General features: G+C 37.2%; 1 protein-coding gene across 5 annotated transcripts in view; it reads right to left on the bottom strand.

Moving 5' to 3' along the window:
- The window catches only part of PRIMPOL (primase and DNA directed polymerase), a 40,358-nt gene that overhangs the window by 5,723 nt on the left and 20,996 nt on the right, over positions 1 to 13,639 (bottom strand). For 4 of the 5 annotated variants that reach the window (XM_027122615.1, XM_027122614.1, XM_027122616.1 and 1 more), the window contains 4 exons: positions 6,467 to 6,629; positions 4,603 to 4,688; positions 2,522 to 2,611; positions 2,338 to 2,446 (listed from right to left, as the gene is read on the bottom strand). In XM_027122615.1, coding sequence (XP_026978416.1) covers positions 2,338 to 2,446; positions 2,522 to 2,611; positions 4,603 to 4,688; positions 6,467 to 6,629 — 448 coding nt within the window. The remainder of the gene's footprint in view (positions 1 to 2,337; positions 2,447 to 2,521; positions 2,612 to 4,602; positions 4,689 to 6,466; positions 6,630 to 13,639) is intronic. The other variant, XM_027122617.1, reaches the window with a different exon arrangement.

Here is a 13,639-nt window from a genome sequence, read left to right as displayed (position 1 = left end):
GGAGCCGGGTCACCGTGCCAGATGTCCCAGGCCTCACTCTGCTTCACCTGTGCCTTTGCTTCCTTATATCTTTAAAGCTACTAGTAAAGCTTATCATTGGGTAAGATCTCTGATTCGTATGAGTGAGGTTTGACAATCCAATCCTCAAATTTGTTAGTAATCAGGGAAATTCAGCTGAAAACTACAATATCATTTTAAACTCACCAGATTAGCAAAACAAATTTTTTAAATCTAACAATAATAAGGTTTTGGTAAGAATATGGATCAGTACAAAATCTGAAAACACTGCTGGTGGGAGTGTAAAGTATGTGACCATGTGGAAAAATAATTTATTATCTAATAAAATTAATAATTTAATAATAATAAATTTAATAATTTATTATCTAATAAAATTAAATATGTGCATATCTATGACACAGCAGTTCTAGTTTTAGAAATATTTTGAAAAACTTGCATATGTGCACTAAGTGATATATACAAGACTATTTGTAGCTTCACTGTTTATAGCAGCAAGCCAAATCGTAGGACAACAGATGACCTGGTATATTTATATTTGTATAATGACATCATATACAATGATGAAAACAAGAATAAGCAACAGCTACATGCTGCAGTATAGTATGGATGAACCTCACAAATACAATGTTGACCAAAAAAGCAAGTCAAAGGATGCAATTTACCTAAGATTCAAAAAAATGTAAAATGAAATAATACACTGTTTGGAGATACAAATATATATGGAAAAACCATAAAGAGAAGCAAGGGAAAGATTAACACAAAATCCAGGATGATAGCTATAATCTCTAAACAAACTGGGGCTGGGCCCACAAGGTACTTCTGAGGTTTGGATAAATTTTGTTTCTTATGGTGAGTGACAGATATGGCAAGTTATCATTTTAGTATTAGTTCTTAAAATGTACATATATCAATACATTATATACACACTTTTACATATATTATGTATCTCACAGTTAAGAGAAAGAATATACTGTGGATACATAATACAACCTGGTAATTTTTCAGAAAGAAACATACAGCAACCTAAGTATCTCAAGAAGTTAAAAGATGATCATTGTATGATAATGATTTTCTGGAAAACTTTCCTGCATAGAAAAAAGACTAGAAAGATACACCAAAATCTTAACCATAGATATTACTGGTTCTGGGACTATGGGTGGTCTTGTCTTTTGTGTTTTTCTGTTACAGCTTTCTGCACTGAGCATATAGTTTTTAAAGTTTTTTTTTCTTTACTGAATTAATCTACATATATAATATAGCACTGAATAATAATATCGAAGATGTTTTCCGGCTTTCTAACAAAAGCTTCATGATCATTTTCTCATATCTGGCCCATGTGCTATAAAAGCTTGATATATCAAAGTCTGAGCTTTGACATTATGTATTAAAACATAGCAAAATTTCTCACATCATAAATGATAACTACTGGGTTTCTATTTTATCCCTATTCTAAATATTTCCTCATATGATTTAAAATTCTTATGGTTTTACTTCTTCCTTTACGTCCTCTCCTTTTGCCAGGGGCATTTAAAAGAAAACTCTAAAAACAGGGCGTGGCATATACAGCAAGCACCCAATAAATACTGGTTCCCTTCTATACCATTCTTTGTCTTGAACATGTTAACATAACCTTAACTGCAATTCTTAAACACTGAGGGAGTAGTTTCCTTCTGGTCCAAATTTGCTCACTTTTGATTTAGACTCCATAGGTGTCAAGGGCCAATGGCTACTACCTCTCATTTCTTTCTAGCCCCACTTAATTCTACTTTAGTTTCCTCAAAATTTTACTATTTAAGGGATTATTTTACCAAATAAAGGACAAATAAAGATATGTGGTAGAGGCAAGGTAATAAGAAACTCAAATATTAAAAAACACAAACCAGGGCTTCCCTGGTGGCGCAGTGGTTGGGAATCTGCCTGCTAATGCAGGGGACACGGGTTCGAGCCATGGTCTGGGAGGATCCCATATGCCGCAGAGCAACTAGGCCCATGAGCCACAACTACTGAGCCTGCGCGTCTGGAGCCTGTGCTCCGCAGCAAGAGAGGCCACGATAGTGAGAAGCCCGCGCACCGCGATGAAGAGTGGCCCCCGCTTGCCACAACTAGAAAAAGCCCTCGCACAGAAACGAAGACCCAACACAGCCAAAAGTAAATTAATAAACTCCTAAAAAAAAATAAACACAAACCAAATAAAATATAAATTGAATTACAACTAAATCTATTATAACAAGATCACTTTTATATTCTCATCTTTAAAAATTATAAACGTTTAAAATATAATACTGGTTAAACACACAGAACTCAAACAATATTACTTACATGATATTATTACTCTTGTGGGCTCTTCCAATGTTTTCACACCAGCGGTATTTACAAATATCATAAACCAATAATTCTTCTGAGAAAAAGTAGTTCCAGCGCCGAATTCCTGAACCACAAATAATGTTTCTAAAGATATTATTATTGTATCATATAACAGTTAATTAAGAATAAGACTGTTTACCTCCTTTAATGCCATTTTTATTCACCAACGAGAGAACAAATTGATCAATTTCAGGGTAAGGTGAACACTGAAAACCTTCAATGGTTTCTACTGCAACAAAAAGAAAAATTAATTATAAATCATAACGGCTAAAACATGAGGAGTTACATTTTAAGTTGTTTAGTACAACCAGGGGTTTTGCAACCCGCCCCTGCCAGTTCGTTTTGGTTTTTTTTGGCCTTCTCTGCAATTTGTCTTTTAGTCAGTCATGGATTCTTACAAGGAAGCAGGTAAAATTCAGACCTCTCAATTAAATCAAATTTTAGCTAATTTGCATAAAAAGCATTTAGTATCACTTCAGTTGCTTGCTTCACTCTGATAAAGAGAAAAGCATTCCCTTGCATCCAGGAGCTGTCCTAGTATTATCATTGAGGCCTTGGTGTTGCTACAAGCTGGCTGGGGACTCACAGCTCAGCCCTGGTGTTCTCCTATTAATCATAAACTATTTCACAGAACTTCAACATCAGATAAGGTCACTCTGTGACCATGATGATTCAAGACATAAATGAACACCACTCTGTAATCATGTATGAACACAGACAAAATATGAACATTTTCTACACCACAAAAATGACCAAGTGCCCACCTATCTTGTCTAATGTAAGTAGCTGCTCCTTCTTTGCCAATTGTAGCTTTAGTCTCTCTGTAGTCGGCCTTCCTTCTAGATAAGATTTATCAAGATATTTAATCATAAAATTGTCACTGACAGCACCCAATTCAAAACAAACACACTTCCTTGGAGACTTCAAAAGCATCTAACTCAAGCCTGAATCCTATAAGTCCTTTCTAACACCCTTTTACTGAGATGCCCTCAGTTTCCTATGGTGTGCATTCTCCACCGTGGTGACCAGTAATAAACTCAGCTTACCACAGGTGTGTTCTCCAGTGCTCTTTAGCTGTAGAGCACTGACATTCATTGTATTTTCTAAGACTCTAATGGAATAATTAAAAATAATTTATTTAAAATAATTAAATTTAAAGACAGAATACTCTTAAAATAAAGCCCAATTTCACTTACAAAAATAGTACACATAATTTAAGAAATTTTGGAAAATATATTACAGCAGAAATGAGAGGAATGTCTAGAAATAACTGTTAAACAACCAGAGGAAAATAAACATAAGAAAATGTTATCCATATTTTAAAAATAAACCTGTGATCATACCTCACATATAATTTTGAGTCTTAACGTCATAAATGGGCATTTTTCGTATTATATAGGCTTTATAAATTTAAATCAAATGGCTACAGAGTATTTTACAGTATGTAACCAATTTTACAGTATGTAACCATTTCGTTGTACATTTAAATTTTCAGTTCCACTACTATAAATAATGATAGCCCAAAATATGTGTATAAAAATATTTACTGGAGAGTTTATATATATCTTAGAAAAAGATCTATATTTTCTTCAGTATAGGAATGAAGAACACACAGATTTTGTGAAAAATTATATGGCCATTAAAAGAATGCAGGGCTTCCCTGGTGGCGCAGTGGTTGAGAGTCCGCCTGCCGATGCAGGGGACACGGGTTCGTGCCCTGGTCTGGGAAGATCCCACATGCCACGGAGCGGCTGGGCCCGTGAGCCATGGCCACTGAGCCTGCGCGTCCGGAGCCTGTGCTCCGCAATGGGAGAGGCCACAACAGTGAGAGGCCCGCATACCGCAGAAAAAAAAAAAGAATGCAGAAGCTCTCCATATACAGGAAATACAGGAAAAGCTCTGCTGGGTTAAACAGGCAGTTATTAACAGTGGTTACCCATCTTTGATTGTGGACAGAGGGGTGAAGAGAACTTTGTTTTTTCATTTTAATGTGTTTTTTATATAAACAATCTACATTTTCATATTTTCCCCCAAAATACCATAAAATGAAAATTAGTAAAGAAGCTTAAAATACATCAATTTTTATACTTTTTCCATTTTGGATAGAAACCCAGTTGTTCTGAAGGATCAGTACATATGAATACTTAAGATTTAAGATTTATAAGCAAAATAAATTTTGCATCCTTAAATTTTCATAGGAAATTGTTTTCTTAAAATTACCTGAAGTACTGGTATGGTTAAAATTCTCAACTCGTTGTTTATTTTGAGACATGTCACATGTCAGAATTCGTAAAGTATCTGAGAATCTGAAGAAGAAAATATGTACAACAAAAAGTAACAATATATATTAGAATTAAAGAGACGTGACTACCGAAAGGACACAATTTCAAATAATTTCATAATAAAACCCTTTGTTCAACAGATAACTGTTCTAGGATATTTATGCCACATTTGCCTACAAAAGCACCAATCCAACCCATACAAAAAAAGAGTAGTTTGGTGATCATTTGAAACTGATGCTTTCCTCTACTACAGAGTAAATCAGAAGACACTAGGACTGCTGAAGCTGCAGAATGAACTATTCCCCAAACATACAGAGCCTTTGAAATTTATGTTAACAAAGTCTGGATAATAGGAAGAAAAAGAGAGGGATGAAATTAAAGGGAAAATAGATTAAAATTAACTGAAAGCAAAAATACATTCATAACCATAAAGAATTTAGCCTTTATTTCAGGAAGAAAAATACCTGATATTTAGTTGGATACACAAATGACAATTAAGATAACTCTACTCAGAAGAACTCTCCACTTCTGTAAAATTAACATTGAAACTACAAAAGAAATGAGATTTGGTAATCAGGAGATTACCTGTACTTCAGGCTGTTATTAGAGACCAACTGTTGCTTTTCCCATACATGACAGAATGTGACCTTATTCTGGTGCCAGCAACAGTGGGGAGGCAAGAATCATGTAATTTTTAGGACTATGCTACCTCTAGAATCTCAGATATGACGAATAATTAACATTTATTGAGCAGAGACCATGTGCCAGGCACTGTTGTAAGCACATACATACAGCTCTTATTTAATCCTCACAACTCCATGAAATAGATGTTAATATTACTTCCATTTTAAAGGTAAGGAAACTAAGACTTTGATGTTACTTCTAAGATTTGTTATGAAAACTCAAATAGTCCATAAATACATAGAGAAAAACAACATATCTTCCCACCCTCCTGAGTAACTGCTATCAAATCAACATTTGGACACAACTTGCCCTATAGCAGTGTATTTTAAGTATTTTTATTAAAATTTATCTCTATGGAATTTCTCTTTAAACTTATATGTAGGAAAGGCAAAAAGGAGAAGAATCAGAACAAGTTAATTCAGCGAGGCAATTCAGCCTGATCTTTAACCACATGTCCTACACTAACAAAAATTGCCAGCCCAGAGTGAAGGGGAATAAAGGCATATATTTCTGTTGAAAGATGTCTTTCACACTTTTTAAAAATGACCAAAACATGGGAATTTAAATGTTCAGTAACAGAACTGACAATAGAGTATATCAGTATAATGGAAAATTATATACACATCAACAATTTTATTTACAATTTACTGTTGGTAATTATTAACTTGACAAATATTCATGACATAATGTTGAGTGGATAAAACAGGTGACATAACAATATAAATAATGATCTCAAGAAATATGTTTTAAATGAAGGAGCTATGTAAATTATATTTCTGTATGTGCATATATAAAAAGAAAATTAAATGTTAACAGTAATTACATTTCCAAATGCAATACAAGTCATTTTTCATTTTTATAGAATCACTTTTAAAAACTGGAAAATATATCAAATATAATCATAAAAGGATATAAAGAGAAAAATGGTTAAAAAATAACTTTTACTATTATTATTTACTGGACAAAAAAGAACAGTTAACGTAGAATTTTAAGAAATGACTTTCTTTTACTCAAGGTATAAAAAATTTATACAATTCACATTTTAGTAATATACAGTGCCATTCACTGCTTAATAAATATTCATGAACACACAATGATTTAATTCTGGTCCTGTATACCTGACATTGCTGACCAAAGCAGAGAGGAAATATTGATTTTCTTTGGAAATATTCTCCGATTGTACAGGATAAAATTTGTTATCTTCAGCAACCTCCAAAGGCACATACTTTCCTATTTTTGATGATTTATACAGTCGAAAGTTTCTATTTCTTGTATAAACTCCTATATCAAAAATTAATAAAACAATATGAATGCATGTTTTCAGTGATTTGTTTTTATAGTCAGCAAATATTAAGTTAATTCTGTATAGTATTATTAGAAAAAACACCTGGTTGTGGTTCAAGATAGTGACGTAGGAAGATCCTGAACTCACCTTCTCCCAGGGACACACTGAATCTACAGCTATACATGCAACAATTTCCTGTGGAAAAAAATCTGAAAACCGGAATGGCCCCTTCACATCAGACAAACGAGAGAGAACTCACACGGAAGCAGATAGGAAAGGCTGAGAGGCACTCTCACCATAAACCCCACCCCAGGCACAGCAGCACACAGTCAGAAGGGAACGCAAACCCGGAACTTCTCCCCAAGGCGTACAGGGTTCATACCCCCACATCAGGCACCCCAACTTTTAAGACCAGCACCTGAGAGATGAGCCCTCCAAACACCTGGATTTGAAGACCAACTTGGCTCACACCCACGAGACCCACAGGGCCATGAAAACTGAAAACGGCTCTTAAAGGGCTCACGTGCAGACTCACCTGCCCCAGGGTCAAGTGCAGAAGCAGCCCATTGAAAAGCGCCCATTCGTTATGTGAAAGAGACTCATTTACTAATTTTAAAGCACTGGTCTGAGGGGCAAGGTCCTGTTGGGATATTCTCTAAGGATGGAGGCTGCTGGGTACCTCCTTCCTGCTCTCCTTCTGCCTTGCTAAAGCTGGAGGGAGCCATCTTTCTTTTTTACTTTATCAGCAGGTGCCGTCTTCATACCACCCCTCTGCCTTGCTCCAGCAGTGGGTACCATCTTTGTGCTCTCCCTCTGCCATGATCCAGAGTGCCAGTAGCTCCCAGAGGGGAGCTTCTACACACATCTGCTGCCCTGGTTTTCACAGCTGGTGACACACTTTCTGTGGCTACCATCCAGACACCCCTTGATCTCCTGGCTCTAGAGGTTAGGGAAGCTTGTGATCCTGGGTCCCATGGAGCTGTAACAATCAGAGAGACAGCTCTTGGTAGACTACCACTCCCAGAGTACTGCACAGACAGCAGACTTAAACACACCCCCAGTCTTTCTAACAAAGAGGCCTATTTGCTTGTCCTGGAGCTTAGGGGCTCTTAGGGAATGGAGGCCAGTGGACACCATCTTGGCACTCTCCCTCCACCTCACTACAGCTCACCAGTATCTCTCAGAAAGGAGCTTATACACTCATCTGGAGCCCCAAATTTTGTGACTCCTGCCCAGCCAGACTGCCTGGCTCTGGTGACTAGCAGGGCTTAGGCTTGTGGTCCCACAGGAGTGTATATATTTGCATTTTTTAAAAGCTGCTGCCTGAAGGTCTGGCTTCCAATCAGCTTGAATCTAGGTGCTGACTGAGATCCTCCCCTTTGGGGCACTGACTGCTCTTGGCACACACTCAGTTACTAGGAGCTATTAAAAATATAATAGGGGGCTTCCCTGGTGGCGCAGTGGTTGAGAGTCCACCTGCCGATGCAGGGGACATGGGTTCATGCCCCGGTCCGGGAAGATCCCACATGCCGTGGAGCGGCTAGGCCCATGAGCCATGGCCACTGGGCCTGTGCATCTGGAGCCTGTGCTTCACAACGGGAGAGGCCACAACAGTGAGAGGTCCGCATACCGCAAAAAAAAAAAAAAAAAAAAGTGTGTATATATATATATATATATATATATATATATATATATATATATAAAAAATAGGCTGCTTGGACAAGCACAGAGGTTTGTGACAACATGAGCTAAGACACGACTAAATAATAAAGTTCATCTTCTACACAAGGCCAATGCTTCAAGACTGGGAGAAGTGGCTGTTGCATCTAATGGGTAGAAACCAACACAGAGAGTCAAGCAAAATGAAGAAACAGAGGAATATATTCCAAATGAAAGAACAAGATAAAACCTCAGGGGAAAAAATCTTAATGAAACAGAGAAAAGTAACTCACCTGATAAAGAGTTCAAAATAATGGTCATAAAGATGCTTGCTGAACTCAGGAAAGAATGGAGGAACACGATGAGAACTTCAACAAAGAGAAAATATAAGAAAGTACCAAACATAAATCAAAGAACTGAAGAATACCGTAAGTGAACTGAAAAATACACTAGAGGGGTTCTACGGCAGACTAGATGAAGGAAAAGAGAGGATCAGTGAACTCGAACACAGGGCAGAGGAACTCATCCAATCAGAGCAGCAAAAAAAGAAAAGAATGGAAAAAAAAAGTGAAGACTGCTTAAGGGATTTATGGGACAACATCAAGCAGACTAACATTCACATTAAAGGAGTCCTAGAGGAAAAAAACGAGACAGAGACAGAAAGGAACAGAAGACTTATTTGAAGAAATAATGGCTGAAAACATCCCTAACCTGGGGAAGAAAATGGACATACAGATACAGGAAGCCCAGAGAGTTCCAAATAAGATCAATCCAAAGAGACCCATACCAAGACACATTATAATTAAAATGCCGAAAGTCAAAGGGAGAGAATCTTAAAGTAGCAAGAGAAAAAAAATTGTTACATACAAGGGAACCCCCATAAGACTATTACCCCAGAAGGGAGTGGTATGATATATTCAATCTGGCTGACATAAAAAAAAATTTCCAACCAAGAATACTCTACCTGAAGTTATCATTTATAATTGAAGGAGAGAGAAAGTTTCCCAGATAAATAAAGGCTAAAGGAGTTCACCACCACACCACTAAACCAGCCTTGTAAAAATATTAAAGGGACTTCCTTAAACTGAAAAAATAAAAGGGGTGTTAATTAGTAACAAGAAAACATATAGGGACTTCCCTGGTAGTCCAGTGGTCAAGAATTCACCTTCCAATGCCGGGGATGCAGGTTCCCTGGTCAGGGAACTAAGACCCACGTGCCGCAGGGCAACTAAGCCCACACGCGCTACAACTTCTGAGCTCACACACCTCAAACAGAGAGCCTGCGTACTGCAAACTATAGAGCCTACACGCTCTGGAACCCGAGCGCCAGAACTACAGAGTCCACGTGCCCTGGAGCCTGCACGCCACAACTAGAGAGAGAAAACCCACACGCCACAACTAGAGAGAAGCCCGCACACCACAATCAAAGATCCCACATGCCTCAACAAAGATCCTGCATGCCATAACTAAGACCTGACACGCCAAACATAAATAAATAAATAAGTCTTTTTTTAAAAAAAAGAAAGTATAAATCTCACTGGTAAAGATAAATATATAGTAAAGGTAGTGGATTAAGACTTATAAAACTAGGGACTTCCCTGGTGGCACAGTGGTTAAGAATCCCCCTGCCAATGCAGGGACATGGGTTCAAGCCCTGTTCTGGGAAGATCCCACATGCCACAGAGCAACTAAGCCCATGCGTCACAACTACTGAGCCTGCACTCTAGAGCCTATCAGCCACAACTACTGAGCCCACATGCCACAGCTACTGAAGCCCACACGCCTAGAGCCCATGCTCCACAACAAGAGAAGCCACCGCAATGAGAAGCCCACGCACCATAACAAAGAGTAGCCCCCACTCACCGCAACTAGAGGAAGCCCGCGCGCAGCAACAAAGACCCAACGCAGCCAAAAAAATTAAATGATTGTTATCAACTTAAAATAGACTGTTATAAGTTATATGCAAGCCTCATGGTAACCACAAAGTAAAAACCTATAGTAGATAATACAAAAAATGACAAAAGGAAACTAAGTATACCACTAGAAAAGTCATCAAACCACAAAGGAAGAGAGCAAGAAAAGTAGAAGGGAACAGAGGAACTACAAAACAGCAGAAAACTATTAACAATATGGCAATAAGTACATACCTATCAATAATTAAGTGTAAATGGACTAAATTCTCCAATCAAAAGATACAGAGTGGCTAAATGAATTAAAAAAACAAGAGCGGGCTTCCCTGGTGGCACAGTGGTTGAGAATCTGCCTGCCAATGCAGGCAACACGGGTTCGAGCCCTGGTCTGGGAAGATCCCACATGCCGCGGAGCAACCAAGCCCGTGAGCCATAACTACTGAGCCTGTGCGTCTGGAGCCTGTGCTCCACAACGAGAGGCTGCGATAGTGAAAGGCCCGTGCACCGTGATGAAGAGTGGCCCCCGCCTGCCGCAACTAGAGAAAGCCCTCGCACAGAAACGAAGACCCAACACAACCAAAAATAAAAATAAATTAAAAAAAAAAGAGATTCCACATCTTCGCCCAATGTTGGCTTTCCTTTAAAAAACAAAAACAAACAAAAAAGCAAAACAAGACCTATCTATATGCTGCCTACAAGAGATGCACTTCAGACATAAGGATACACACAGGCTGAAAGTGAAGGGGTAAAAAAAGATATTCCGAACAAAGAGAAGCAAAAAGAAAGCTGGAATAGCTATACTTGTATCAGACAAAACAGACTTAAAACAAAGACTGTAATAAGAGACAAAGAAGAGCATTACATAATGATAACTGATTAAGGGGTCAATACAAGAAAAGGACATTTGTAAATACTTATATACACCCAACATAGGAGCATCTAAATATATAAAGCAAATATTAACAAACCTAAAGGGAGAAATAGACAGCAATACAATAACAGTAGAAAAATTTAATACCCCACTTACTTCAATGGATAGAGCATCCAGAAAGAAAATCAGTAAGGAAATATTAGCCTTAAAGGACACATTAGATCAGATGGACTTTACAGAACATTCCATTCAAAAGCAACAGAATATACATTCTTCTGAAATGCACATGGAACCGTCTCCAGGACAGACCATATGTTAGGCCACAGCAAGTCTTAACAAATTTAAGAAGACTGAAATCACATCAAGCATCTTTTCTGACCACAGTGGTGTGAAACTAAAAATTAATTACAAGAAGAAAACTGGAAAATTCACTTGTATGTGGAGATTAAATAACATGCTAATGAGTAAACAATGGGTCAACAAAAATTAAAGGAGAAATAAAAAAATACCTTGAGATAAAAGAAAATGGAAACACAACATACCAAAATGTACAGGATGCAACAAAAGCAGTTCTAAGAGGGAAGTTAACAGTGATATAGGCCTACCTCAAGAAACAAGAAAAATCTCAAATAAACAATCTAAAATTATACATCAAGGAACTAGAAAAATAAAACCAAATGAAGCCCAAAGTTAGTAGACAGAAAGAAATAAAAGATCAGAGCAGAAACAAATAGAGACTAAAAAAAAAAAAAAAAAAGATGAAACCAAGCGCTGGTTGTTTGAAAAGATAAACAAAATTGATAAACCTTAGGTAGATTCACCAAGAAAACGAGAGGACTCATATAAATAAAATCAGAAATGAAAGAGGAGACGTTACAACTGACACAAAGGATCATAAGAGACTACCATGAATAATTATATGCCAACAAATAGGACAACCTAGAGTAAATAAATAAATTCCTAGAAGCATACAACCTGCCAAGACTGAATCATGAAGAAATCGAAAATCTGAATGGACCAAGCACTAGTAAGGACACTGAATCAGTAAACAAAAACCTCCCAACAAAGCAAAGTCTAGGATCAGATGGCTTCAAATGTGAATTCTATCAAAGATTCAAAGAATACCAATCCTTCTCAAACTCTTACAAAAAACAGAAGAGGGAACATGTCCAAACTTACTTTACAAGACCAAAATTCCCCGAGAGCAAAACTAGACAAGGATACCATAAGAAAAGAAAACTACAGGCCAATATCACTGATGAACATAGATCAAAAAATCCTCAACAAATTAGCAAACCAACTTGAACACTACATTAAAAGGATCATACACCATGATCAAGTGGGATTTATTCCAGGGATGCAAGGACAGTCCAACATCCACAAATCAATCAATGTGATGTAACAACACATTAACAAATGAAGGATAAAAATCATATGATCATCTCAACAGATGCAGAAAAAGCATTTGACAAAATTCGACATCCGCTTATGATAAAAACTTTCAATAAAGCGGATACAGAGGAAACATACCTCAACATAAAGGCCACATATGACAAGTCCACAATTAGAAATACTCAGCAGTGAAAAACTGAAAGCTTTTCCTCTAAGATCAGGAACAAGACAAGGACGCACACTCTCGCCATTTTTATTCAATGTAGTATTGGAAGTCCTAGCCACAGCACTTGGGCAAGAAAAGAAAGAAAAAAAGCATCCAAATTGTAAGGGAAGAAGTAAAACCATCATTGTTTGCAGATATATTGTATACTTGATATTATACAGGTCTGCCTCAACTAACAACTGGTTACATCCCAACAAATAAGTTGAAAACGCATTTAATACACCTAACCTACTGAATATCATAGCTTAGCCTAGCCTACATTAAATGTGCTCAGAACACTTACATTAGCCTACAGTTGGGCAAAATCATCTAACACAAAGCCTATTCTGTAATAAAGCACTGAATACCTCATGTAATTTATTGAATAGTATATTGAAAGTAAAAAGAACAGAATGGTTGTCTGGATACAAAATGATTGTGACTGATCTTATCACCTGATTGCATGGCTGACCGTGAGCTGCAGCTAACTGTCACTGCCCAGCATCACAAGAGGGCACATATCACTAGACCAGGAAGACAGTGAAACTGAAAATTCGAAGTACGGTTTCCACTGAATACATTACTTTTACACCGCTGTAAAATCAAAAAATTTTAAGTGGGGAAAAAAAAGTGGTAGGTCAAACCATCATTAAGTCAGGGATCATCTATATGTAGAAAACCCTAAAGACTCTACCAAAAAAATGTTTGAATAAATGAATTCAGTAAAGCTGCAGGATACAAAATCAATATACAGAAATCTGTGGTGTTTCTATACACTAATAACAAACTATCGAAAGAGAAAATAAGAAAACAATCCCACTTACAATTGCATCAAAAAGAATAAAGTATCTAGGAATAAATTTAACCAAAGAGGTGAAAGACCTGCACACTGAAAGCTACAGGCATACTTCAGAGCTACTGTGGGTTCAGTTCCAGAACGCCACAATAAAAGCAAATATCAGAATAAAG

This window comes from Aethalodelphis obliquidens, unplaced genomic scaffold (assembly GCF_003676395.1).
Source record: "Aethalodelphis obliquidens isolate GAN/ISIS:26980383/991018 unplaced genomic scaffold, ASM367639v1 scaffold25, whole genome shotgun sequence".
Lineage (NCBI taxonomy): Eukaryota > Metazoa > Chordata > Mammalia > Artiodactyla > Delphinidae > Aethalodelphis > Aethalodelphis obliquidens.
The sequence above is the reverse complement of the archived record's forward strand: the minus strand, read 5'-3'. Positions and strand labels throughout refer to the sequence as shown.